Source organism: Saccopteryx leptura, chromosome 5 (genome assembly GCF_036850995.1).
Source record: "Saccopteryx leptura isolate mSacLep1 chromosome 5, mSacLep1_pri_phased_curated, whole genome shotgun sequence".
Lineage (NCBI taxonomy): Eukaryota > Metazoa > Chordata > Mammalia > Chiroptera > Emballonuridae > Saccopteryx > Saccopteryx leptura.
Genome location: NC_089507.1, coordinates 156,445,077 through 156,470,915, shown reverse-complemented (window position 1 = coordinate 156,470,915; position 25,839 = coordinate 156,445,077). Strand labels below are relative to the sequence as shown.

Sequence of the window (25,839 nt, the reverse complement as noted above, 5' to 3'; positions counted from 1 at the left end):
ATTTTAAGCTCTGATAGATGTCTTGCCCAGAGAACACATGCAGAGTCAGGTGCATCAGAGAGGCACCTGCACCCAGCCCCCTGCTCCCCACAACTGCTGGCCTCTTCCTACCCCATCCCCTCCAGGTGCCGCCCCAGTGGTGGCCTCCTGCATTTCTCCCAGAGTGAAGCCGGTGTGTCCTGGGGAAGAATGAGAAATTAGGGGAGGAGACACCAGCCCTGCCTTCCAGGAAAAGGAAGCAACATTCAAGGCAGTTAGTGATTTACCAGGAATAATATCGAAACTATTTAACAACCTGTGTTGGGAATACAAATCAAGATGTTGGCCCTGCCTTAGTGTCCCGGATGGGAGGCTGGAGGCTCCCTGCTCAGCCAGATACTAACCCTTTAGTTAGATCTACAAAGGTCTGGCGAGTCCCAAGGACTGGACAGACAGGGCTGGTCACACTAGTGCAGGTAGGCTGATGTCACCGTATTTACGATCAATGGAGGCATCAGGCTCCAAGAACCCTGCTGAGGATCTATCGTCCCCCCCATGGACACAGAGGGGAAAGTGAGACCCAAAAAGGGAGGCTGCCTAAGGTCAAACAGGTATTCAGGAACAGGGGCAAACAGGTGGAGTGCTGTTTGGGGGGCGTCACTTATAGTGCTAGGATGGGGATGTGGCTTGAGATGTGGATGCTGGAAGCTGCGAGGTGGGTGGGGGAAAACCTAGGGGCCCAGGCCACCTGTCCCTATTTGCTTAACCCAGGACCCAGGAATGCTTAATGCGTTTAAAGAGAAACACTGGAGGCTGTCTAAGAAGCCAAGAAGCCTCAGGAGACCCTGGTTCCCAATTCAGGCCAACCAAGGACAGCCCATCCTCTGCCTGGGAGGATGGGTGGGGAAGATGCCATCTTTGGTCTCCAGGTCCAGGTCCGTAGGTCATTTGGCACCATATCTTAGACCCATTAGACTGCAGGCAGGGCCAGGCGGTTCTTCCCTCTTCTCTCAAGCCTTTTGCACCATACCAGCGATCTTTCATAGCTTTCTGTACTGAGGTGCCTGATTGGTGATGGCAACACGGAGGGCCAGGTAGCTCATGGAATCAGAAAGGAGCAGGGATTTAAGGGGCACTTCTTAGATCTGCAGGCTGGAAGAGATCACCTGGAAACAAAGCCATTTATTTTCCCTTTTAGCTCACAGGATGAAGGGGCATCGTCTTCCATAGAAAGACGCCGAAAACTTAAAAACAAAAAACAAAACAACTACGCCTCCTGAGCTTGTCCAAATGTTTCAAGTAAGGCCCCAAGGATTCAGCACGCTGTGAAGTGCCGGCAGAACGCGAGTGAGTGCAGGGGGAACCTGTGCTGGGGGTGGAAGAGCGTAGGGAGCCCCTCTGCAGGTAGAGGAGAGGCAAGGGAAGGAACTATCGGTTTAAAGCCCTGTCATTTCGGGGGCCCCCAGCACAGCCGCCCAAAGTGCTCCCGCCGGGACCTGGGAGTCCAGTGCACCTGGAGGACGCTCGGTGTCCACTACCAGAGGGCGCTGCAGACTGGCACCCACAGTCAAGGGCCAACTACTGCCCCTCCCACCCCTCTTCCAGACAGCGCCTCAATGCCCTAGGCTGGGGCGGAGAGGGGTGCGCCCCGGTCCCCATCACGCGCGAAAGACAGAGCTGAAAAGCCGGGAACCACTGCCTGCAGGGTCTCCGGCTCCTGAGGCTGGCGAGGCTCTGCCCACGTGGTGCGGGGGCGGGGCCCGGGCTCCAGGGGGTGTGGTGATCCAAGGGGCCGGGCTGGGTAGCTTAGGGGGCGGGGTTCTGGGGGGTGGGGACTAGGGCTGGCCAGGAGACCTGGCGAGCTGGGGGTGGGGGGCTAGTTTTTGCAACGGCTTAGGGCCTGTGGGTTTATTACAAGGCGGAGCTCGGCGGGAGAGGTGCTGGCGGGAGCAGAGCTGAGTCGGAGGGAAACCAGCGATAGAGAGCGGACTGCAGCCGGCAGACACCACAGCCCTAGCCCAGGACAGCCGCACGAGGGGCATCGCCCAAAAGGATCCCAGCGCAGTGCACCCAGCGGTGCCTTCCCGAGCCCCGCGAAGCCCGCCGCGCCCCCGCCGCCGGTCCGGGCAGAATGAGGAGCGCGGCACTCTGGATCTGGCTCTGCGCGCTGGCGCTGCGCCTGCAGCCGGTCCTTCTGGTGAGTGTGGCCAGCGCCGGGCGGGGAGGCGGCGGGAAGCCGGGGTTTGCATTCCCGCAGATGCCAGCGGCTGCACGTGGAGGGGGAGGGGAACTGAAGACTTCCCTTCTTCCCGCGCTAGCTCCGCAACGGTGAGCCCCAAAACCCGGGCTGTCGCCCTCGTTGCCCTCCATCGGTGGAGGCTGCGTGGGTCCTGCACTACCGGGCTGAGGGCTCGGTTGCCCCGTGGAACGGAACCTGCGCTGGGGCCCTCCGCTCAATTTTGTAAAAGGGCTCCACAGGAGTCGGAGCCCGCCAGATTGCGACGGCACGCGGGGTCGCCAGTTCCCACCCGCGGTGGCCAGCCCCCCCTCCGATGACCCAGGAGGATGCAGTGACCGCGGCCACAACGCCCCTCCCGCAGACCCTAATTCAAACCAGACCCGCCGAGACCGGGCGCTCGGCCCCTTCCGCGGAGGCAAGTTTGGGCGTAGTGGAGCCCGCGCGGGAGCGGGAGCAGGGCTGCGTGGGGACGCGGGCCGGCGGGTGGAAAGCTCGTCCCGCTGTCTGCGGGGAGTCAGGCCGAGCTGGCAGCAGGAGGTTCCGGGAAGTTGGCCCCAGAGCTCTAGAGAGCCGCAGGAACCCAACTTTTGGGTGGAAGTTGTGCTGCCCGCGAAGGGGCGCGTGCCCGCGCTGGGGACGGCCTGGTGGGCGCGCGGCTTCCACGGGAGTAGACCCGGAATGGTCCTTCCCCTCCCCCGGCCCGGCTTTGTGCTGCGGCAGCGCGTCGGGAAGGCGGGTCCCTTGGCCCGCCCAGGGAAATAGGCACAAATGTGGAGCCCGAGGCTGGGGGAGGCCTTTGGGTAGGACTCCAGCATCCACCATTGATGATGGGTGGGTCCCCTCAAAAGAGGGACCTAGCTGACAAAGAGTATCTCAAGGGTCCCCAGAAAGTAATCTCCTGCTCTGGCCGCAGGCCCCTAACCCGCCTCCCCCAATGGGGGCGCTTTGTTCTCGGCCCCTGTAACCCATTCTTGGGAACCGCCCCGCAGTGCCGGCCTTGAGGTGGGCTGGGACCCGGGCCGCCGCCAGGTGTCAGCGCTGGCTGCCGGGTGCCCATGGCCACCCCTACAGCCCTCACACCCTGTGCTGGAGTCCCGAGATCCCCTCCGCCGATCGGGTCGGCCATCCCCTGGGATGGAGAGTGGAGGTGCGGAGCGAGGGGGTCTTTCCCTTCCGGAAGTGGCTGTCTCTGGCTACCACATCTGGACTGGTCGACTTCCCGGGCTCTGGCACAGGGAGGCACGTGGGCAGGGAAGGAAGGAACGCCGGCCGGGGGTGGGTCCTCCACTGGTAATGTGAAACCTGGACTAGTCTCTCAGCCACGCCGACCCTCTGAAAGCTCGTCCCGCTAAAATAATAGGAGCTCCCAGTTATTGAGAACTTTAGGTATTTTACAGTCTGGCCCAGGTGAGGTGTTGTCCAGGCAGATTTGTGAAGTGCCCTCCCTGCTTCCCAGTTGACTGTTGTGCATGTCCAGGAGTGGGTCCCTGGTGCCTCTTGAGTTGCTGATGAGTTGGGGTGTGTGCCGGGTGCCCTATTTGGCGAGCCATGGGGACAGACAGGATTTCTGAGCGGGGTCTTCAGTGCAGTCCTGGCTTTCAGGTCTAAGAATTTGATGTCTGTCTTTGCTCTAGGGTTGTGACTTCTGTGGGACTCAGCTTGCGCCTTGAATCATAGTTAATGTTCTGGAAGAGAGTGGAGGCGTTTGGCTACTTCCCTTGCCTACCTGCCCTTACCTGGCTGCACTACTGTCTCCAGGTCCAAAATGGGGCCTGGGCTGAGTTGCCGAGGTGGGGTTCTCCGCCTGTTTTCAACCACAATCAGGGAGGAGTGGTGGTTTCTTTGACGGCCTTGGGAGAGGCTGGCATGCCTATGAGCTCAGATCCCATAGTGACTTTCTAAAAATATTATTCATTAATTTTCAGAGAGAAAGAAAGAGAGGGAGAGATAGATGGAAATATCCATCTGTTCCTGTATGTGCCAGGACCAGGAATCAAACCCACAAGATTTTTCATAGCTGGATGACACTGTAACCAACTGAGCTGTCTGGCCGGGGCCCAGAGTGACTTTTAACAGGGAGAGGCAGATGGGATTTGAGATTCTCTGTGGACCCCATTCCCCAGAGTTCTTGTGCATTGGGAAGGGGCAAATGCAGCAATATGGGGCATTATTCTTTTCTCTCCTAAAAACTTTGACATGCTATAGAGACACAAGGCTCAGGGGCCAGTTGAGTCTCAAGGGGGAAAGGAGGGAGGGAAGGAGACTTCTTAGAGCTGAGCTGGTGGGAGAGCTTCCTGATGGGGGTGATTGAGCTGAGCCTGAAAACATGAAGCTTTGGGGTAAGACTCTGGCTCAGAGCTTAGGTGTTTTTATTCTTTCTTTTTTTAAAAGTTAAGTTTAGTTCGTTTTCTCTTTCCTAGCCCTGCCCTCTCCGTCTCCAGGTTTGGTTAAAAGTGGGGGTATATAAAGTGCCATAAAATACCTTTACAGAGCTCTCTCCCCACTTCCTAAAAGAAACGAGGTGGTGGGATTTGCCTACGGTGGGAGGAGATGTCCGTGGGTCGCACAGATCTGTCTCCAGGGATTCACTTTGGCCCCAGAGTGAAGCAGGTCAGAACCCCTGCCCCTGCCCCAGGACTGGTGAGGTAGGGTGTGATTCCTGGGCACCTGACTTTGAATGGGCAAGGGATGGCTGCTAGCGCTGGAGGCTGCTCAAAACCACTCCCAAGGGAAGAGAACAGGTTTGTCTAAAAAGGTTTCTGTAGTGTGTGTGTGTGTGTGTGTATTTCCTGTGGTCTTTTGCTTCTGCAATGCAAAAAAAAAAAAAAGGCTTGTTCTGGAATAGTTATTTGCTGTTTTTCTCTCTTCTCTTTCTTGAAAGGCATAAAATTCCTTTTCACCTTAATTATGGGGGCTAGTAGAGACACTTCCCCAGTCCTGGCTGAGTGGGTGGGGACTGGGGGAGGCGCTAACTGCCTTTGCTTGGGCTCAGAGCCTTCCAGAGCTGATGTCACTTCTGGCTTCAGCTCCACAGGGAGGGTGGAGCCGGTTTAAGTCTCTACCTGTGGCTCATGGTGGGTTCCAATAAAACCTCATTAACCCAGATCGGTGGGGAAGGAATGGGGAAAAAAAAAGGGCCTGGAAAGAATTAGTGAAAAGCTTGAATTTTGGAGTATTTTATAGAGGAATCTTTTCTATTGCAGCAGAATATGGGATTCTGAAATCCCTTGGGAATGAAATATACAGGTTTTTTTCAGGGAGCTAAGAATCCATATTACCCTCAAAAGTATTCTAACTTTGGGCAGGGCTCTCTGAAATATTGATTTCCCTTCCTTTATTAAGTGAGGAACACTAACCTTAATTGACTCTGTATGCTAGAGTCCTCACTATCGTCACTGTATTAGGTATGTCTCCTGGGTTTACTAAGCTCCAAAGAGTACTTTGCCCCTGTGCCTGGTGCCCCCGGGTTGCTACATTTTGAGTTCTGGTTTGTTTTTTTCCTCTTCTATCCCTGTCTGGTAGCAGCCAAAAGTGACATGGGTGTGCCTGTGTGTAGTGAGCAGTTTTTTAGTTCAGTCCCGTTTTTGTAAGTTTGTTTTCTTTATTTTAATTTTTGTTTATTGATTGATTTGAGAGAAAGAGAGACACCGATTTGTTGTCCCACTTATGCATTCATTGGTTGATTCTTGTATGTGCCCTGATCAGAGATTGAACCTGCAGCTTTGCTGTATCAGGCTGATGGTCTAACCAACTGATCTATCCAGCCAAGGCCCAGTTCAGTTTTTTTTATTTTTTAAGTGAGAAGCAGAGAGACAGACTCCTGCATGCACCGCAACTGGGATCCACCTGGTAAGCCCCTTACAGGGCGATGATCTGCCTATCTAGGGCTATTGCTCAGCAACTGAGCTATTTTAGCACCTGAGGCAAGCCACAGAGCCATCCTCAGCACCAGCAACTTGCTCCAAGCAAGTCATGGCTGTGGAAGGGGAAGAAAGGGATGGAGAGAGAGAAGCAGATGGTCACTTCTCCTGTGTGCCCTGACCAGGAATCGAACCTGGGACATCTACATGCCAGGCTGACACTCTACCTCTGAGCCAACTGGCCAGGGACCAATTCAGTTCTAATTGGCACTTTTCTCCATTCTGAGAAACTAATCAGATAGGTTAGGATTATTGATAACACAGGAGTTGTCAGCTCTAAATAACAATCTCACCTCTGAGTAATGGTCATGATCCTTGATATATATCGGTGCCTTCATAGACCTTAGCTGGGACCCCTGCAGTGTCCTTGCTAGACCTAGATAGAATAGCAGAGAGGTTGTCAAGGGAATTTCTTATGGGCTCCTTCTGTGAACAGATATGAATGACCTCTGAGTGAAAGCACCTGATGACTTCATGTTCCTCCCTGGCTTGAGTTGTAAGGACTTGCTAATGGCTGGTGACCTGGACCCAGTGAGGCTAACTTGCCATAAATCTGGATTGGCAGAGACCTCGTTCTTAGCTTGGGACATGTGCCCATCCGTTTACCGTGTTGATCTGGACTGTCATTTACCTGACTTTGCGCACCCATGCTGTATGGCAGGCCAGAAGCAGCTTTAAGTTAAGCAGTGCCCCAGGACTGACTCTCAACTCTGCTCCTGATTCACCATGTAATCTTGGGTGAGTCACTTCACCTCCAAATCTTGATGTCCTGGGTGAAGCAGGTAACATACCTGTTCTCTCTGGCCCCATTCTGTCATTTGTGTGTTCATTTCATAACAAATGTGTGAAAGTGTTTGGTAATGAAAGTGCCAGAAGAAAGTGAGCTGTCAATAGAATTAGTTACTCTTAATTGAGTGCCCACCATTGAACGCTCAGTGCTTTTCCTGCCTTCTTTTCATCTTTACCCCAAACCTCTGCAGTCTGTATCATTGCTGCATTTTGTAGATGAAGACTGTAGAGCTGAGCCCCTCCAAGGGACAGAACCAGGATGTGTGAGTACGTGCGTGCATGTGCGTATGTGCGTGCATGTGCATGGCATGAAGAAATTGATAGATGGTCAAGTCTTCCCCATGAAGCCCAACATATGGGGCTGTCTGAATCCTGCAAGCCCTCCTGGGTATTTGCTGTTCCCTCCTGAAGAACCGTGTGTGTGTGTGTGTGTGTGTGTGTGTGTGTGTGTGTTTTGAATGGAGGGGTCATTGGGGTGGACTGAGCTGAACCGTGCTTTTAGGCAACATCCTAAGCTTGGGTTGGGTTCATCTGATGGTTATGTAGGGACAGGCAGGTTCTCCTCCCAGGAAGTTTAGGTCAGGAAACTGGGACCCGTGTCCTGAGGCCTGATAGGAGGCATACAGTTTTCACGTTTAGATGGCACCCTCAGCCTTGCCCCCAGGGTGGCAGCTGGCCTGCACCGACTTTTATCTTGGGCACAGTGTGGGAGAACATTTGCAGAATTAGTCGATCCCCTTTTTTTACGCCCAGGAGGCAGGCGCCGTGGCACGAGCTGGGTTCCCAGAACCCAGGACTCCTGGCTCCTGGTCCCCCCCTCCCCCCCGTGCCAGTTCCGCTGCGGGAGCAGCCACGTGAGGAGTCGGTTAGTAAATGATTTCTAGTCCCAGAACCCTGGTAGTTTTACAGAACAAACTGTTTCCTGATTCTCTCCTTCTTTTCAACAACCAATTTTGAAGTTTGGGGTTGAAAGTGCCCCCTCCCATCCCCCCAGGGCCTGCCTAAGTGTGTCTAGAGAGAAGGGATGGGATTAAGGGAGTCTGGAAAGAGGGCTTTTGGTGCCAGGATCCTGCACCCTGGAACAGACTCAGCCCAGTCTCATTTTCCTTTCAGCTGTTCCAGCAGAGGTTGGGTTTTGGATGGGAGTGTGCATTCTGGAACCTCTCTCTGAGTGGGCTGTGAGCGCTCTTACAGTGCGGAGGGTGGGCAGGCACGTATCTGTCCCTTGATGCAAGGAGGCTTGTTGGGGTGCAGGCTGTAGAGCTTGAGGCCACAGAGGCAAGACCCGGCACTTGGAGTCACTTCGGCGACTCTGGGTTGACAAGCCTCCCCGCAGCCCCAGGAAGGGCTATATCTGTGATGTTATGGCTTCTGCCTGTCCTCAGGAAGCTGCACTGGATGGGGAGTGGCACTGAACAGTTCACTGCATTCCCAGGGTCGGCAGGGCCCCCGAATCAGCTCTCGTGGGCTTAGTGCTGTGGGGTTCAGAGCTCGGGGTCACGGGGTAGCCTAAGCGTCCTCTAGAAAGTGTCCTGCTGCCTGTCTGGCTGTGCAGGTTTGGGGATGGGATGGAAAGTGTTTGGAGGCAGCCTTATGGGGCAAAGGGAGTGCAGTGCAGTAGGTGGTCTCGGGGCTGGGGCCATCCGGCAGAGGCCATCGGGCTGGGACCATTGGGCTGGGGGCATCAGGCAGGGGCCATTGGACTGGGGCTATCGGGAGGGGACCATCAGGCTGGGGGCCATTGGGCTGGGGCTATCGGGAAGGGACCATCAGGCAGGGGCCATTGGGCTGGGGCTATCGGGAGGGGACCATCAGGCTGGGGGCCATTGGGCTGGGGCTATCGGGAGGGGACCATCGGGCTGGGGGCCATTGGGCTGGGGCTATCGGGAGGGGACCATTGGGCTGGGGCTATCGGGAGGGGACCATCAGGCAGGGGCCATTGGGCTGGGGGCCATTGGGTTGGGGCTATCGGGAGGGGACCATCAGGCTGGGGGCAGGATCTGCTCCTGGACTCAGTTGTCTTCCCAGTCATGTTTCCTGTTGACTCAGGAGCTCAGAGGCTTCCAGATGCCTCTGGAGCCCCGTGAGGGTTTCTCTCCTCCTGGCATTTATGGCTTTGTGAGCTGTTTAATTAATGTAGAGACTGCTCTTCCTCTGGGGCTTGCAGCCCCACAAGAGGCCTGTGTGTGTGTGTGTGTTCACGCGCGTGTGTGTACACGTGTGTACGTATGTACATGTGGGGGTGGAGAGGTGGGCCTGGCACACCCTGATTGCAGCTATGACTGGGCTTTGCCTGAACGGTCCTGACTCCATTTCCCCTTTGGGCTTCCCTACTGGCAGGCTGCAGTCCGAGTATTTTGGAAAACCTGGTCATCACCTGTCTGCGACTTCCTCCTTGGAAACCAGGAAGCCATCTTCCTCTCTCCCTCCCTTTCTAGCCCTCTTTTCCCTTTGTAACTGCAGCTCTGTCTGACACTCCTCCGTCTGTGGCTTTAGAAGTCTGTGGAAGTTCTTCCTCCTGAGAAAGGCAGCCAGGACAGCTGGCCTTCCTGGTCCTAGTCTGGCCCTGACTGTGGGGCTTGGGCAGGTCATCGCCCCTCTGCCTTCGTTCCCCCATCTGCTCAAGGGGCCTCCCTTCCCTTCTTCAGCTCTGACAGCCATGTGGTTGCAGAGAGACCCTGTTCTGCGAGGGGAGAAGGTGGCCCTGGGGGACTTGGGGTGGGCTTGGCATCCTCCCTCAGTATTCCTTTGGGGGAGCGCTAGCTGCCTGAGGAGTCGTTTGTGGGGGTGGAGTGAGGGCAAGCTGCTTGGAGGAGGTGAACTTGGAGCTCAGTGTGGGAAACAGAGGTGGACGGAGGCCCCTGGGCAGGGTCAGGCTGGGGTGGGGGCCAGATGATATTCTGCACACACCCAGGCTTCCTGGCCACCTGCCCCCGGTCCGCTCATTAGCAGGAACGGAAGCCATGTAGGGCAGGTTGGGGCAGTGGGGAAGGCGGATGTGTTTATCACTCACTCATCAGCTGAGTCATGGTGCCAGGCCCACGGGCCCTCCCCTGAGACTCACCCAACCAGCCTTGACCATGAGCCCACTGGGCACTGGCCACAGGGTTGGGGGAGTACAGTGAGGCAGACTAGGGCTTGGGGGGTTGGCTTCCAGCCCTAGCCCTCTTTACTGCTGAATGACTTTGTGTATGGGCCTCTTTTGACCTCAGTGAGCCCATCTGTTAAATGGGGTGAGGGGGCTGAGAGGCTGAGGTGAGGACATGGCATCTGGGTATTCATAGAGTCTCATGGCTTTGTCACAGGGCTGGTTGGTTTCTGGGCAAGGATTACTTCTGCTCCTGCTGTCTGGAAGAGTTCTGCCTCAAGCATGGGGGTCGTGAGCCCTACCTGGCTGGACCAGATCTAAAAGCCCTGGGCAGGCCCTGGCCGGATAGCTCAGTTGGTTAGAGCATCATCTCGATGCGCCAATGGCTTGGCCTGTCGTGGTGCAGCAGATAGAGCGTCAACCTGGAATGCTGAGGCTGCTGTTTCGAAACCCTGGGCTTGTCTGGTCAAGACATGTTGACAAGCAACAAATAACCAATGCACAACTAAAGTGAAGCAACTATGAGTTGATATTTCTCACTCCTCCCTCTGTCACCTCTCTCTATAAAATCAATAAAATAAAATGTCAAAGAAAAGAACCAGTGAATGCATAAATAAGAGAACAAATTGGCATTTCTCTCTTTCTCCCTCTTCCCCCCCTCTCTCTTTCTTTCTTTCTCTAAAATCAATGCATAAATCTTTAAAAAGAAAACAGTGTTCAGCCCTGGCCGGTTGGCTCAGCGGTAGAGCGTCAGCCTGGCGTGCGGGGGACCCGGGTTCGATTCCCGGCCAGGGCACATAGGAGAAGCGCCCATTTGCTTCTCCTCCCCCCCCCCCTCCTTCCTCTCTGTCTCTCTCTTCCCCTCCCGCAGCCAAGGCTCCTTTGGAGCAAAGATGGCCCGGGCACTGGGGATGGCTCCTTGGCCTCTGCCCCAGGCGCTAGAGTGGCTCTGGTCGCGGCAGAGCGACGCCCCAGAGGGGCAGAGCATCGCCCCCTGGTGGGCAGAGCGTCGCCCCTGGTGGGCGTGCCGGGTGGATCCCGGTCAGGCGCATGCGGGAGTCTGTCTCACTGTCTCTCCCAGTTTCCAGCTTCAGAAAAATACAAAAAAAAAAAAAGAAAACAGTGTTCAGATGTGGAGGGGTCCTTGCTGGTCCAGGGGTGCATGTAAGAGAGGGGCCATTACAAGGACCAGTCAGGGAGGGCCGGTTCGCAGACAGACCGGAAGGGCAGCAATGGCGGAAGGTCATTCAGCTGGAAAAAGGGTTAGTCCTGGAGTCCCACAGCAGTTTTAGATCAGGAGCTCGGGCTGTAAGATGGCATTTTCTGGCCCTGGGAAGTTTAAGGGAAGGCAGGGACCATTCCCTAGTGGGGACAGCAGGAGCAGCAGAGGCTGCCAGCCTGCTCTGGGCCCATTGGGTGCCATTGATCTCCAGAGGTCTTGAGTACTGTCCCACCACAATGGTGTTGAATTCACTATCTTTCCTACTTGGGGCTACCTGACACTTGCTGTGGCCATGTTGGTTGGCCCTTGCTCAGTGTCTTCTGGGCCCTCAGTAGGCTGAGGAGACAAGATTTGGGGGCCCGGCCCAGGGTGAATGGAACATGGGGATGTGAGAGGGGACTTCTGGAGGGCCGAGGTGAGTTCGTCAACCCTGGCACCTAGCATGTGCTGGACACCAGGACGTGGACTGTTTCCGTGCCACCGGCACTGGAGTGGCCACTGATGCCCAGGGCCTCGCCTGACCTGTCTGGGGGCTTGACTGTATCAGTCCCATGGCAGGGGCACAGAGGCTGCATTGGCTCTTCTCTCCAGGAGCTTCTCAGCATCCTTGCTACCCAGGAGCCTATGTGGGGCTTGGTGTCCTGTCTTTAGGGAGTGTCCCGGGCAGATATGCAGGCAGGTTTGGACTCACAGGGCCCCAGGCTGCGGAGTGTTTGAAGAACTCTGACGTCACTCCAGCTTCTCCTGGAGAAAGCTGCTGGGTGTGGGGCCGCTGCCCGTGGCGACCACATCTCCTCTGGCATGGGCCTGGGCGGCAAGACCTGCTGAGCTGCGGCCCGGCTAGGAGACTGGGACCCCTTGGGCTGAGCGAGATCTTCAGGTTCTGCCCCACTTCCCTTCTCAACCCCCACAGGCTCTCTGAGGGGGACAGGGTTTGGAGGATGAGCCCAGAAACACAGTTTTTCTGGGACAGGTCTGGGAAGGCTCCGGCCAGAAAGCTGGCCCAAGGTCTCTGTGGGAGTCCAAAGCACTGGCTGGGGCGTCCTGGGCTCTGGGAGTTGTTTGAGGAGCAGTGAGCCCCTACATCATGCCCTTTCCCCTCTGCCCCCTGTGGGCCAGGGTCCTTCTGCAAAACCCCCATCTAGGGTGTGCCTACCTTTGGGGCCGGTACTGGGGTCCTGATGCCTTGGGCTGGGGCTGGGAGGCAGGAGGGGGACCTAGAACTGACTAGTTGGCCTTGGTTAGTCCCACCTGGGGCTGGAGCAGAGAGGTGCTGTGTGTGTGTGGGGGGGGGAGGGCACAGGACTGGAGTCTGGCCCACCCAGGTCATCACAAGTCTCCATCACTTCCTGTGGGGGGGGAGCACAGGACTGGAGTCTGGCCCACCCAGGTCATCACAAGCCTCCATCACTTCCTGTGCAGTCAGGCACGTTTCTTCACCTGCCTCTAAGCCATTGTTCCTCATATATAAACTGGGATTTTTCATGTCCTGCCTCAGTGGGCTTTTAGAAAGAACCAGTGATATAAAATATGGACATGACTTGGAGTCCCTTCCCGGGCTCAGAGGAGCAAGTCTGGGGAGCTTTGAGGCTGACTCTGCTTGGAGGGCGCCTGGGAAGAGCCCCCCACTCTGCCCCGATGGCTACGACTGGGGGAAGGTACGCGGCCTGGCCCGGCCGGACCTCTAGTCACTCCGTGTGAATGGCCGGCTGGTCTTACCCTAGGGTGCTGACGTAGCAGGGTCTGCAAACGTGGCTTTTGCCCCTTCTCAGAAACCTGAGCCTCCCCTGGCAGACAGACCTTGCTCGCCTCCATCTGACCTCTGCCAGGGGCTGGCTCCAAACTTAAGGAGGTGTGGGTTGGGCTGGCAGGCAGTGGGAGGAGGCACTGAACTCAGACACCAGGGCACCTGGATCGGGGCTCAGGCAGCTGAGCAGCGCTCCCGGCTGTGGGGACGGTGGCTTGTGTCCAGAACTGCAGACTGGGTTGCCCCACCCATAGGGTCCTCCTTCCTTCTGTACTTGTCCAGAAAATTCTGCCTTCTGACATTTAGGCCAGAAAGTGCCCATTCCATCTGCTGTGGGACCCCTTCTAGGACACTGCCCTTCCTGTGTCTGTCTGGGCTTCCAGCAGCCTCAGTGTTGTCCTTGACTCCAGCGTCAGGTCCCCGACTAGCCCATTGTTCTTCTGCGTGTGAGAGAGAAGCCATGTACCTCTGGGGCTCAAAGCTAGAGCAAAGGGAATTCATAGTCTTTCTTTTTTGGATAGGGAGTTGACTGGCAACCACATTCTGACACAGGTTAAAAAATTTGCTCTTGGCATCTTCCAGTGTCCCTTTTGCAATCCTTTTCCATCTCTCATAGCTTCTACTCACCCCTAGTCCCCCTGTTCCAAAATTAGCACCCTCATCTAGAGCTGATTCCTGCTCTGCTGTGAGTGACTAGCACCCCTTAACCTTCCCGAAGGCATTCTCATTTTAAACGGGACACCCTGGAGCTGCCAGGACATTGACAGGAGACTGGGGTGATAAACCACACCCCCCGCCCCCGCCGTGTGCCCACAGCTGGCCCCGGCTGGCTCACAGGTGTGTTGAAAGCTGCAAGTTTCTGCCTCCAGTGAAACTGAGGAACACTTTATTTAGCCAGAGCATAAAGGGGAGGAAGTCTCTACAAGCCCCTATACCAGAGGTGACAGCCCCTCCAAACTTGCTGGAGTCCGGGATTAATCAGCTAGAGAGCAGTTCCAGGGGCCTCCTGGGGGGCTGCCTGTGGGGTCCCGCACTGAGCTTCCAGCCTTAGCTGTCCTGTTAGGACAGCCAGGGCTGGGGAGGGACAAGGCGCTGGGGGCCCTGGGGCTCCTTCTGTCCCCGTGGGTTGCCAGTTAACGTCCCCAGAGTCACCTTGGTTTGGGATGTCTCCAGCAGTCTGCCTAGGCCGGAACAGCCTTTGGGAAGCCTAGGGGGTGCACCCCCCTCAGGTGGCAGTCTGCCTCAGTCGCTGCCTCAGGCCGCCCCTGAGGGTGGGCCTTGACCCCAGCCCAGACTTGGAACAGGGCCCCACGCGGCCAAGCCCCTGTTGTACAGATGGGTGACCCGAGGCGCCCAGTAGGTTGGGAGCAGAGCAAGGGCTGTAGCCAGGTTTTCTGGGTACAGGGGCTGTCCCCTGTCCCTGCCACTCCTTGTCTGGCTCCCCGGGCAGCGCCAGGCTGGGGGACACCGCACTCGGCACTGAAAGGAATGTTTTCCATTCTGGCCCAGGTTCCGGCAGGTGGAGAAAGTGGAGGAACTGGTCCTCCAGCTCCCGGCCCTGCAGCCAGCCCTCCTCCGGGCCTGTCCTGAGACAAGCCCCTGCACGCGGGCTGGAGGCAGCCCTCGCTCGCTGGAGGGGTGGGAGCAGGCGCTGGTGGCAGCGCTGACTTGGTTTGGGCATTAGGGTTGTCACTGGCTGCGGGATCCCCCTCTTTCTTTCTTTTTCTTTTTTGTTAAACAATTCATTTCTTTTTCTTTTTTTTTTAAAGACTATTTATTCACTTTAAGGGGAGGGGAGGAAAGGAGCAGGAAGCATCAACTCCCATATGTGCCTTGGGCAAGCCCAGGGTTTTGAACTAGCGACCTCAACGTTCCAGGTTGATGCTTTATCCACTGCGCCACTACAGGTCAGGCCAACTGAGATCTCCTTTCAACACAGCCGTGACCTCTCGAGGTTCCCCAGGCAGGCAGCATGGGGCAGGGTGAAGGGCTCTGCGACCCCAACCTGGGGGTCCCATCTGTGAAGTTCGGCATTCAGAGCCATGAGAAATGTCACTGCAGAGGGGTTCTAAAGCTAAGCAGGAAAGAAAGAAAAGCTAAATAGGGATGCTGCCCTGCAGCCTGGCCCTCCCCTGTGCAGGTATGTCTGCAGGTGGCAGTGTGGGAGGGAATGAAGGGTTGGGGTACCCAGGCTCATGGGGGTTGGGGCCTTTTTGGTGCCCTTATGGAAGCATATTCTTAGGGTGAAGGTGGACACCTACTTGCCCATTCCCCAGGCCCCTCCCACCCCAGGCCAGTCCCATCATTCCCTCTGCAGGTCCCAGCTTGACTCGGTTCTCAGTGGAGAGACACTGAGCTGATAATCGCAGCCGGAAATGCTGATGCAGCCCTGAGCCACGGGGTGGGCGTGGGCGTGGGGGGGGGCGTGGGGGGGGCCCCTCCTGGGAGTGTTGCATGGGGCTGGGTTTCAGGGTCTGGAGGCCGAAGCCACACATCTGTGCCTCCTCAGTGGCCTAAGCTGGCCTCCCGGGCAGCTCCTGAGGTAGGAAGGAAGCCCTGAGTGAGGTAGTGGTTGATCCACTCCCACCATGATTTCCCGGGCGGGAGAGAGGCTGGTGTCTTCCCGGGTGGCCTCACCGATAAGGAATTGGGGCCTCTGCTTCCAGATCCCAGCCTAGCCTGTCAGAGCCCAAGGGGAGTTTAGGGTTCTCCCGCCCAGGTGGGAAGCAGATCCCGAGGGAGGCAGAGAGCTGTCCAGCTCACCCAGCGAGGGACCGGAGAGTGGACCTCACCCTGGGGCAGCCACGTGGTTAGGGCTCTTTTCCTGGCTCAGGTCCTTCCCCAGAGATCCTGCTCCCATCCCACCCGGCCTTGGCTCCACCTGCCCCCACCCCCCAGCCCCTGTTGCTTTCAGGCTGGCTGCTGCTCAGGCCAGCTGGCTGGAGGACTCTGCCCGGAACACCTGAGGGGGAGGGGCGGGAAGGGGGGGGAAGGAAAGGTGGTCCTGTTCTGCGCCCCCCAGCCCAGCAGGATGGGGCCCAGCCTAGCATCAGGACAGATGTTCCTTGTGTTTCTTTGTTTCCTGCCTCTTGAACTGCTGGGAATAGGGGTCCCTGCCTCTGGAAGTTCAGGAGTTCCCCCAGCATCACGGGCAGGACAGTGATGACCAACAGATGCCTAAACCTCGGCAAGGTTGCCGTGCTTGTGAGCCCACTGCTGCCAAAGTCAGTGACTCGGGGCTGAGGGGGGGTCTTGTCCTCTTCAGCCTACTCGGGAGTTCTTAGGCCTGTCCCTAGTGTCCCCTGTAGGGGGATTCTCTGTGCCCCAGCCTCCGCAGCTTCCCTTTCTGGAAGCCTCCTGGCGTGGGGTACCTGGCTGTAGGCCCTGGGAGCTCACCAGAGCCAGAACCAGACCATTTCTTTCCTACTTTTCTCCCCAGAGCCCTTGGATGATAGTCCCCCAAGTTCTGAATTTGAGGGCCTATTAAATAACAAAGTCTGACTGACCTCCTTACACATGGACTTTCCATGTGTGTTGGCTGAAAAACGCTTCAATCCTATGAACTGGGAAATGCTTTTTAAAGGATCTGTGTTTAATCGGTCACTCAAATCAAGCAGCAGGTGACACATAGTGACTCAGGGTATGGGATGGGACCCGGTGGCTGTAGGTGACAGGGTGGTAGGGATGGGGGAAGCAGCCAGCCGAGAGTTATAAGTCTCTCTGAGGGATGCTCACGTGCTGTCCTGCCTTGTGACCCTGCCAGGGGCCTTCACACCCAAGGTGTTTTGGAGGGATGCTGAAATCCAGCCCCAGGCCCCCCTCGAATGGAGGTTCCCAGGAGAGTGGCCCTCTCTGTGGCCAGTGCATGGGGAGAGCTGCCAGGACTTGGCTTGAGGCTGCCTCTGGAAGCTTCTCTGCCATCTTCCTAGCCACAGACTCTCAACTTGCCCTTGGGAATGCCTGGCAGTTGGGTGTCGAAGACTCAGCCCCTGGTAGCTCTGACCCTGTGCTTGTCCGTGTGGTCCCCTCAGCACCTCTGGAATATGGGCTGACACCTTCCTCCCCTCCGCCTCTGGGGCAAGGTCAGCAGTTCTTACTCAATGGCTGCTCTCTGGAGCCTAAGGCCGTGTTGCTAAGCTTTAGGCAAGTTTCTCTGAAAACAGATGGGCCAGCCAGGGAAGGTGGTCCTTTGGGTCTGAGGGAAGGGGGAGAGATGGCAGGGGAAGCCGGAAGACTGCAGACACATGCTGCCACTGCTCATGGCTGTGGGCAAGGCCGTCACTCTGTCTGCCCCCTAGATCATCTGTAGGAGGTAGAATCTCAGCCCAGCCGTCTCACCTGCAGGAAGGAAAGAAGAACAGGCAGAAAGTGGCCATTGTCGGAGGTGGCCTCATTCCATGCACACCCTTTCCCGCTCTGCTGGAGCCCCGACCCCAGGTCTCCCTGGGTGTGGCCAGGAGACCATTGTGGCTGAGGCAGAGATGGGCTGACTCACATACTCGCTTCTCCCAGCCTCTTGCCTGGCTTTGGCCCCAGGACTCTCAACCCCCACCAGAACCGTACCTGGCCTTGTCCTTTCAGGGGGCTTCCAAGGGTCTGTGCTGAGAATGGAGAAGGAGTAAACTGGTCCTTGCTTAGAGCAAACTGAACACGGGGTAGTTTAGACTTTACCACAAGGGTTTTGATTTGTCTAAGAAAAGCTGACTTCCCTGGGATTTGGAGAAGTTAAAGGGTCTCCAAGTTAAAGGGATGGGCTAGCTTTCCTGTCTGGTCCCAGGTAGGGTTCCTGCGGGGCCAGCCCATCCTGAGCAGCCCCCGGTCATGGCCAGGTGCCTGTCGCAGGCCCACAGTCAGCAGAGTGCCGAGGGGAGCCCACGACAGGCCGTGCACGCGCTGGCCACAGCCCTGCGGCACACAGGACTGCTGAGTGAAACGGGAAGTCGCACCCCAAACCTGAGCCAGCTGGCACCTGGCGATCCAATGCAGCAGTTTCTGCTAATGTCCTCCTCCTCCGGGGAGCTGAGGCCACCACTGGAGGGTCAGGTGCAGGGACTTAGGAGGTCACTCTGGCCCATCCCTGTGTTGGGGACCCGGCCCTCAGGGAGAGGCTGCCCTGAGGCCTGGGAGCGGTTTCAGTGGAGAAAGTGTTTGCTTAAGAGCTTGTTGTGTAAACAAGATCTACAGAGAGATAAGCCGAGCAGCCGTTGAGGAAACAAATTGTTTTCAGGGACCCGGCAGATCTGAGGTTTTATCTAGTCCTGAGAAAGGCCTGGCTCTTGGGAAATGGTAACGGGTTGGGGCTTCTCTGTGTGCAGGTGAGAGGCTGGCCTTGCTGGCGTTCTCCTGGTTCTGGTTCGGGTGGTGCCTCAAAGGTGGGCAGGGATGCCTTCTGTGGGTGGGGGCCTGGCCTGAGGGCTTTACCTGCTGCAGGAGGACTCATCACTGTTTATGGCACAGTGAGGGTTGCCAAGGGTGGTGGGTGGGAGTGGGTGGGAGAATCCCCTGAATGCTTGCCCCCCCCAAGCTGCCCAGTTGGGAGCAGTCTGCCCTGGGCCTGGATGGGATTATGTTGGGGTGGAGGTGCCCCCTCTGCACCTGTCTTGTGGGCAATAGCTTTTGTTACTGACAGGGACAGGCTTGGGGAGGCTGGGGCACCGTGGAGGCCAGACAGGTATACGAAACATCACTGGGGACAATAGAGACAGGATGTGGCCCTGGGTTCAGGTGGAGGTCAAGGACGATGTTAGTTGTAGATGGACCATGACAGCTCAGATAGATCTTCTGGGGTCAAAACCCTTTCCTTGGGAGGGTTTGAGGGAGGTATAGTTTGGGTTTTGCATTTTCACAGGAAGCTCAGTGTATTTCTAGCCTTGCAGTTAGTTTCTACACGAGTCTGAGGCTTTCCTGGTTGGGAAGTCCCCGCCTGGTCCAGCTCTGCCCCAGGCAGCCTCAGGAGGTCACAGGGCTTGTCTGTCCCTCCTCCCTGCTCTGTTCCACTTACGAGTTGAGACTCTGAGGCCGACCTGGCAAGGCCTGGTGGGCTGAGGAGTCCTGTTCCCTGGAGCCCAGCCTTGGGTGGGGCCTTCACCCTGACAAGTCTGCACAGAGCCTTCTGTGAACCTCCTGCCCCTCTTCTCCTGAGACTCCACCCACCTCCATCCCAGCCTTTCCCAGGCAGACCCCAGAATCCTCCTCCCCATGTTGAGTGGCTCTTGCTCCCGGAGTTCCGGCAGCCACCACTGTTGGTGGGCTGCTTACTGTCGACCAGGCTCTGTTAGGTTCTTCATGTGCATGTCTCAGTCAAGTTTTGTAACAATCCTGGAATGTACATATGACTATTGCCCCATTTTACAGATGGGATGACTGAGACCATAAGAAGGTTAGTATTGCCCCAAGGCCAATCAATCATCTAGTAAGTGGCAGAGGTCAGGTGTTCTCTAAAGCCTGTGTGCTTTGGACTAAAACCTGGTCTGCTTCTCTGTCCCTTTTTAGTTCTGGCCCCTGATATGGGGCCCTGTCGAAGTGGACTGTATTACAAGGTTGTTTGGGTCAAAGTCTTGCTGCTGAACAGGACACTCATAGCTACCCTTCCTGCCACGTGGCTGCTGGGTCCTCCCTTCCCCACCTGCTGTCCTGGAGCCAGAGTTTCTGCACACGCCCCCTTGTCTGAGTGTGGGGTGTCCCGCCTCCTCCTGGCGGCTTCCCACCCCTGCCTCAGTCCTGTCTACTACACAGCCCCTGCCTCGGAGGGCCGGCACCTACAGCCTCTGGGCCCGCAGGCAGCATTCCCTGGCAGCTGTTCGTACACAGGGCCCAACCCAGGCCCACAGCCCGCTTGTCAGCGCCTTATTAACGCAGGGCCCCTTGGAGATCAGCTTCATCTGTCCCCGTGTGGGCCTCAACCCAGTCCTTCCTGTGGATGAGACGAGAGGTCAGCTGGGGAAGGAGCGTCGTGGCCAGACCTGCCTCAGCACAGACGACCCAGCCTGCGCCCTTCCCTGCCCTCCCCATGCAGGCCCTCCCTGTCCACCCTGGGGTGCCCAGTCCTTCCTGTGGATGAGACGAGAGGTCAGCTGGGGAAGGAGCGTCGTGGCCAGACCTGCCTCAGCACAGACGACCCAGCCTGCGCCCTTCCCTGCCCTCCCCATGCAGGCCCTCCCTGTCCAACCTGGGGTGCCCAGCGCACCTGGAGGCTGCCTCTCTGGAGCCAGGTCCTGTGGTGTTGTTCTAGGGGCTCTTGAAACCCTGATCTTAGACCCAAAGCTCTGGGGCCAGTGGCCCTAAGGATTGATTCTCAGTGTGGGATAGGCCGATGGGGTCCCATAGGAGCCACAGCCTGTGTTCCCAGTAACAGTGTCTTCTGTCTGCTCTTCTGAGAGGCCTGGGACTCTTACCAGACTGAGCTTCTTGGGGCGAGGACCCTGTCCCCTCTCACGTGTTCCTGTACCCCCAGCAGCTGACACAGGGCTGTGTTGTCATAACATTAGGGGCCGTGTGGGGGACCAAAGGGCTGCCCAGACCTGAGGGCCCTGAGCCACCCACAAGGAAGGAACTGTGCTGTGTGTGACGCAGAGGGGCTTATTCAGCTGTATAGGGCAGGGACCTCGGAACGGCAGGATGCTGGCAAGCCTCCACTCATACTCTTTTCTGATCCTTTTCCAGCAAACTGTGGCTACTAACGTGCCCCCTGAAGATCAGGATGGCTCTGGGGACGACTCTGACAACTTCTCTGGCTCAGGTGCAGGTGAGCTGGCATGAGGGGCCTCTCTTAAGATGACAGTAGGCCATGTGCTGGCACAGTGGTGAGGCAGCGCCCTGGCTGGGCCTGAACGGAGATGCTGGGGAGAAGCACGGGGTCCGAGTTTCCAGGTTGCAAGGAGAAACGCATGTGGATGGGGAGTGACAGCTGTGGGTATGGAAGGCCCCAGAGGCTACCTGCTGCAGACAGACCGGGGCTCCTGCTCACCTCTTTACTCACCGGGCAACTTTTACAAGCTTGTTTGACTTCTCCAAGCCTCTGTTTATTTCATCTGTAAAATGGGAGTAATACCTTGACTTCATAAGGTTGTTGGGAACTTGCTATAAGGTTACATAGAGGCTAGTGGGGTGTATATCTTTATAAATATTCTCTTATCTCCCCACTTCCCTTTTCCCCATGGAAATGAAGTCCCTGAGATAGAAGTGGTCGGGGAGGCCCCTCAGAGGTGGCGCTTTGGAGCTGAACCTTAGAAGAGGGCTAAAGCCATTTCTGAGGAAGGTGGCCTGGGCAGAGGCCCGGGAGCTGGTGGGTGGGACACGGGCCTGTGTTCTGGAGGAGTGGGGGTCTTTCTGGGAAGAGAGCAGATATAACAGGGAGGGGCCAGAGAGGTGTGTGCACAGGGAATAATGCCCCTGAGGAGGCCCCAGCCAGGGAGCGGGCTCCAGCCAGGACAGGAGAGGTTTCTTCCCAGACGGCCTTAATGTCCCATGGCTCCAGAGACCAGTCTGTCCCGAGGCGCAGGCAGCAGAAGGAGACAGCGCTCCTTGTCTCCTTGTTAATTTTCCAAAGTCAGGTTTAGCTTCAGCTAGCTCTACCCTGGGGCACGGAGCTTCTCATGGGAAGAGTTTGCTATGCTAGCCTGGAACCGGCCCATGGGTCCTCACGCAGGTTGTCCTCACAGCCTGAGCTTGGCTGGTCTAGAGGTTCTGAGGTCTTCCTCACCCCAACAAGCTCTGCTTCTGGCCCTGCAGGTGCTCTGCAAGATATCACCTTACCACTGCAGAATCCCTCCACCTGGAAGGACATGGGGTTCCTGACAGGCATGCCCACGGCCCTAGAGCCTACTGGCACCGGTACCATCACTGTCTCCACCTCCGTCCTGCTAGCTGGCCAGGGAGACCAGGAGAGAGGCGTAGTGTTCATGAACAAGGTGGAGCCTGGCTTTACTGCCCAGGAGAAGAGCACGCCACACCCAACCACCCACCGGGCATCAACAGCAAGAGCCACCACTGCCCAGGCACCTGTCACCTCCCATCAACACAGAGACATGCAGCCTGACCACCATCAGACCTCAGCTCCTGAAGGACTTGACCAGCATGACCCTCACACTCCCAGCATGGAGGACAGAGGACCTTCTGCCACTGAGGGACCTGTCAGCCAACTCCCAGGAGAGGGCTCTGGGGAAGGGGTAAGTGTCTGCCTTCTGTAGTCCTCTGTGTTTTCTGGGATGATGGTTGTTCAGTGGGTTTGGTAGCCCCAATTGACTCGTTAAGCACAGTGCCTTGGGGTGTGGGAGGCATATCCGATGGCCTGTGCCCTATGAATGGTAATAATATTCACTACCATTAAGACAGGGTCATAAGGTCCCACCTTTCCTCACCCCAGGGCTGGTACCCAGGGTATGACATACTCAAGCAATGAGACCCAGAGCATAAGAGTCCTCAAGATCACCAAAAAAGAGGGCTTCCTGCCCCGGCCAGATAGCTCGGTTGGTTAGACTGTTAGAGCATCGTCCCGATGCTCCAAGGTTGCAGGTTCAATTCCTGGTCAGAGCACATAAGGGAAGAGATCAATGTTTCTGTTTCTTTCTCTAAAATCAACCAATTAAAAAAAAAAAAAAAAAAAAGGAGGACTTCCCAAATTTGAACAAGGCCCCTGCTGCAAGTGTAAAAGTTCTACCAAGTTTTATGTTCATCTAATAGGGTATGGCAATTTTATACATCTCACCAAACTATATACAAACATGTGCTCTGTATCACTGGACATATATATCTCTGCCCCAGTCTAGGGTTTATAGTGATGTGGTGAGAGGGACCTGGCTTTGGAGTCCGGAGGTTCGGATTTAGGAGTGTCCAAGCTGGTGGCCACTATGACCCGGGAGGCCTGGCCTGCTCTGGGTTTGGAAACAGACCTGGATGCTGCAGCCCCAGCCTGATCCTGTCCCTGTTCCTCTTCCTCCTGTAGGACTTCACCTTTGACCCACCCACAGAGAGCACAACCGTGATTCCTGAGGAACGGGACGAGCCCCAGCAGAATAGACCCCCAGTGGAGCAGGGTGCCACCGGGGCCTCCCAGGGCCTCCTGGACCGGAAGGAAGTGCTGGGAGGTGAGTTTCTCCTGGTGGGTGGGGTGGGGCAGACCACTGCCCTTGGGGTGGGAGGCTGTCTTCAGCCCTGATGCAGGGCTGACAAGTGGGGGAGGAGCAGCAGAGCCAAGCCAGCCTCTGTCTGCCCACCCAGGGGTCATTGCCGGAGGCCTGGTGGGGCTCATCTTTGCCGTGTGCCTGGTGGGCTTCATGCTGTACCGAATGAAGAAGAAGGACGAGGGCAGCTACTCCTTGGAGGAGCCGAAACAAGCCAATGGTGGGGCCTACCAGAAACCCAGCAAGCAAGAGGAGTTCTACGCCTGAGGGGAGCGGTCCTCCCCAACCCCTGCCACTTGCTAGGCCCCCGCTCACCTCCTCCATGAAGAACTGCAGGCCCCGCCACCCTGGCACCATGCCACCTCCCCAACGCGCCCAGCCCCTCAGCCCACCCCCCATGGAGCCTTGGGGCACGCTGGGGGCTCTCCTCTGCTTCTCTGACTTCTGCCTGGAGACCCGGGCGCGAGGGCTTTCTGCATCTGACCTTTCCACCACAGCCAGCGCCTGGCAGCTCACTCTTCTGACTCAGTTTCCCTAATCTGGGACAGCTTTGGAGATAAGGGCGACCCCAAGGCTTTGGACCTGGATGGCCCGCTGTGGCTGGAAGCTGCCCGGGCTGAGGGCTGACATGTGGTAGCACTCACTGGTAGAGACCAGCAGCCTTGGGTCATGGCCACGCGTGGCAGGGAGGAGCTCGGGCTCCATCCGAGTTCACTTTGTTTTGTGGGGGCTCTAATTTAGATATCAACTTGTTTTTGCACATGTTTCCTCTAGTTTCTTTGTTCATAGCCCAGTAGAGTTTAATACTTTTGAGGTAAATTAAGTTGATTTTGGTTAATCCTCCATCTTGCTTCCCTAATCTATGGTCAGGATGCAGTGTCAGGGTTAAGAAGTTTTTTTGTTTTGTTTTGTTTTTTTAACTAGGAGAACCAAATCTGGAAGCCAGCATAGAGGCTTAGTCTATGTGTTGTCTCTTGAGTTTGTCACTCACGTGTGCAACAGGGTATGGAATGTCTGGGTGGCCCCAGTGGTGGGCTGGCCAACCTCAGCTGCCGTGGGCAGTCACTTCTTCTGAGCAGTCACGTCCCTGTCCGTGTCCAACCTCAGGGCCGCACCTGTGCCTGGGCTGCTGCGATGTTGAGGAGCCCCTGTGTGAATGGAGCCCTGGCACCTCAGGCTGGGGGACAGAGAGGACTGTGGGCCAGGCGGTGGCAGTGGGCCCTGAGAATCTCCCACAGACTCAGCTGTTTCTTTGACACCATTTCTGGAGACACTTTCTCCTGCAAGGTGACGAGAGGGGTCCTGGGCACACCTGGCACGGAGCCATGAAGGACCAGGTTCACCTTTGATTAGCTCCTGTGGCCCTGCCCTGGGCTGAAATCAGGAATTTTCCAAAGAGTGATAGTCTTTTGCTTTTGGCAAAACTCTACTTAATCCAATGGGTTTTTTCCCTGTACAGTAGATTCTCCAAATGTGATAAACTTTAATATAAAGTAGTCCCGTGAACCTCTGCTGCCTTTGCTCCCTCTCTCTGCTGGCCGCATGGATGTGACCACCCTTTTCGCTAAACACTGCGACCCCGGGCAACTAAAGGCTCTGTGCTTCCATCTTTCCCGCGGGGAGGGATTCTGGGGCCAGAGTCTCTCTGGTTTATTTGTTTTTTTGTCTTTTTTTTTTTTTTTTTTTTTAGCAAAGGCTAATATTCTCCTGAAGGTTGGTAGGTTCAGCCAAGGTTATATAAGTCCTGAGGTAAATTTCTGTGTTGCCAAGCTCACAGCACCGTCTGTCTCCTAAATGGGAAGGGAGCTGTGACGCCCCAGCGCAGCGTGACCTGAGGCCCGGCCACTGGCTGCGTGGAGGCCTGGAGCCACGCCTGCCGCTCAGACACCTTGAACAGGCCACCCTCACGCCTTGGTTAGGGGCAGAGGTGCTCCGCAGCTGGGCCTTCTGGGAATCCCTGTACTTGCTTATTTAATTTGACGACGTTCCAGCTGCTCTGTTGGCCGCTCCGAGAAGGGGGACATCTGTGACTCAGAGAGACGCACCACCAAACGAAGGGAACCTGTGCCCTGTGTTCAGTACTGGGACTTGCTGCCCGGAATGTATGACTGGGAATGACTCGGGGGTGGGGAAGGGGTCTGTGACTGTGCTCGTCTCTGCTGGTCCCTGGGACAGTGCCGAGCCTATGGCTGGGCCCATCCATGTAACTAATAAACGGTACTTGTCATTCCGGGCTGCAGTGGTGGTTGAGTGTTTTCTTGGTCTGGTGATGTCCTTCCCTGTCACCTGGGGGTAACCTGGCTCTGGGCTGTGCTGTGGCTTGGTGAAGGACAGCGGATGAGCCCGGTCCCTCTGCTTTAAGGGAAGGTGTGGCCACCTCTGCCCCCCCCCCCGTGTCAGCCCTCACCATCTCCCTCTTCCCAGGGTCCCCGGCCTCACTCTCTCCCCTTCTTCCTACTGTCAGCCCTTCTCTTTGCTCCTTGTTGTGGGACCCTAGGAAACTCACTAGCAAATCGTCTGAAGTGTGAAAGGTCTCCAAAAATTGCCTGTTTAGAGAAAAACGGCTGTGGGAATTTGCGGGGTTGAAAAGCTCAGCCCACTGCAGGAGCCCAGTGTTCTCAGGGTGCGTGGCAGCCCTCCCCTGACTCAGTCGAGCAGGTTGTGGACCCCACCTGGCCCTTCCTAGCAGGTCTCCCTGCCCAAGGCCTTTGGCACCTGACCTGAAGTCGGGCTC

The 25,839-nt window shown here is 56.6% G+C and overlaps 1 protein-coding gene across 2 annotated transcripts in view; it reads left to right on the top strand.

Annotated features, from left to right (window-relative positions):
• SDC1 (syndecan 1) overlaps nucleotides 1-25,340 on the top strand; it is a 33,294-nt gene extending 7,954 nt beyond the window's left edge. The window contains exons 2-7 of one of the 2 annotated variants that reach the window (XM_066386234.1): nucleotides 1,178-1,326; nucleotides 1,898-2,176; nucleotides 20,647-20,728; nucleotides 21,715-22,151; nucleotides 22,928-23,069; nucleotides 23,203-25,340. In XM_066386234.1, coding sequence (XP_066242331.1) covers nucleotides 2,111-2,176; nucleotides 20,647-20,728; nucleotides 21,715-22,151; nucleotides 22,928-23,069; nucleotides 23,203-23,372 — 897 coding nt within the window. In that variant the 5' untranslated portion in view covers nucleotides 1,178-1,326; nucleotides 1,898-2,110 and the 3' untranslated portion in view covers nucleotides 23,373-25,340. Of the gene's footprint in view, nucleotides 1-1,020; nucleotides 1,327-1,897; nucleotides 2,177-20,646; nucleotides 20,729-21,714; nucleotides 22,152-22,927; nucleotides 23,070-23,202 lie in introns of those variants that run through there. The other variant, XM_066386233.1, reaches the window with a different exon arrangement.
• Nucleotides 25,341-25,839: the final 499 nt, after the last annotated feature.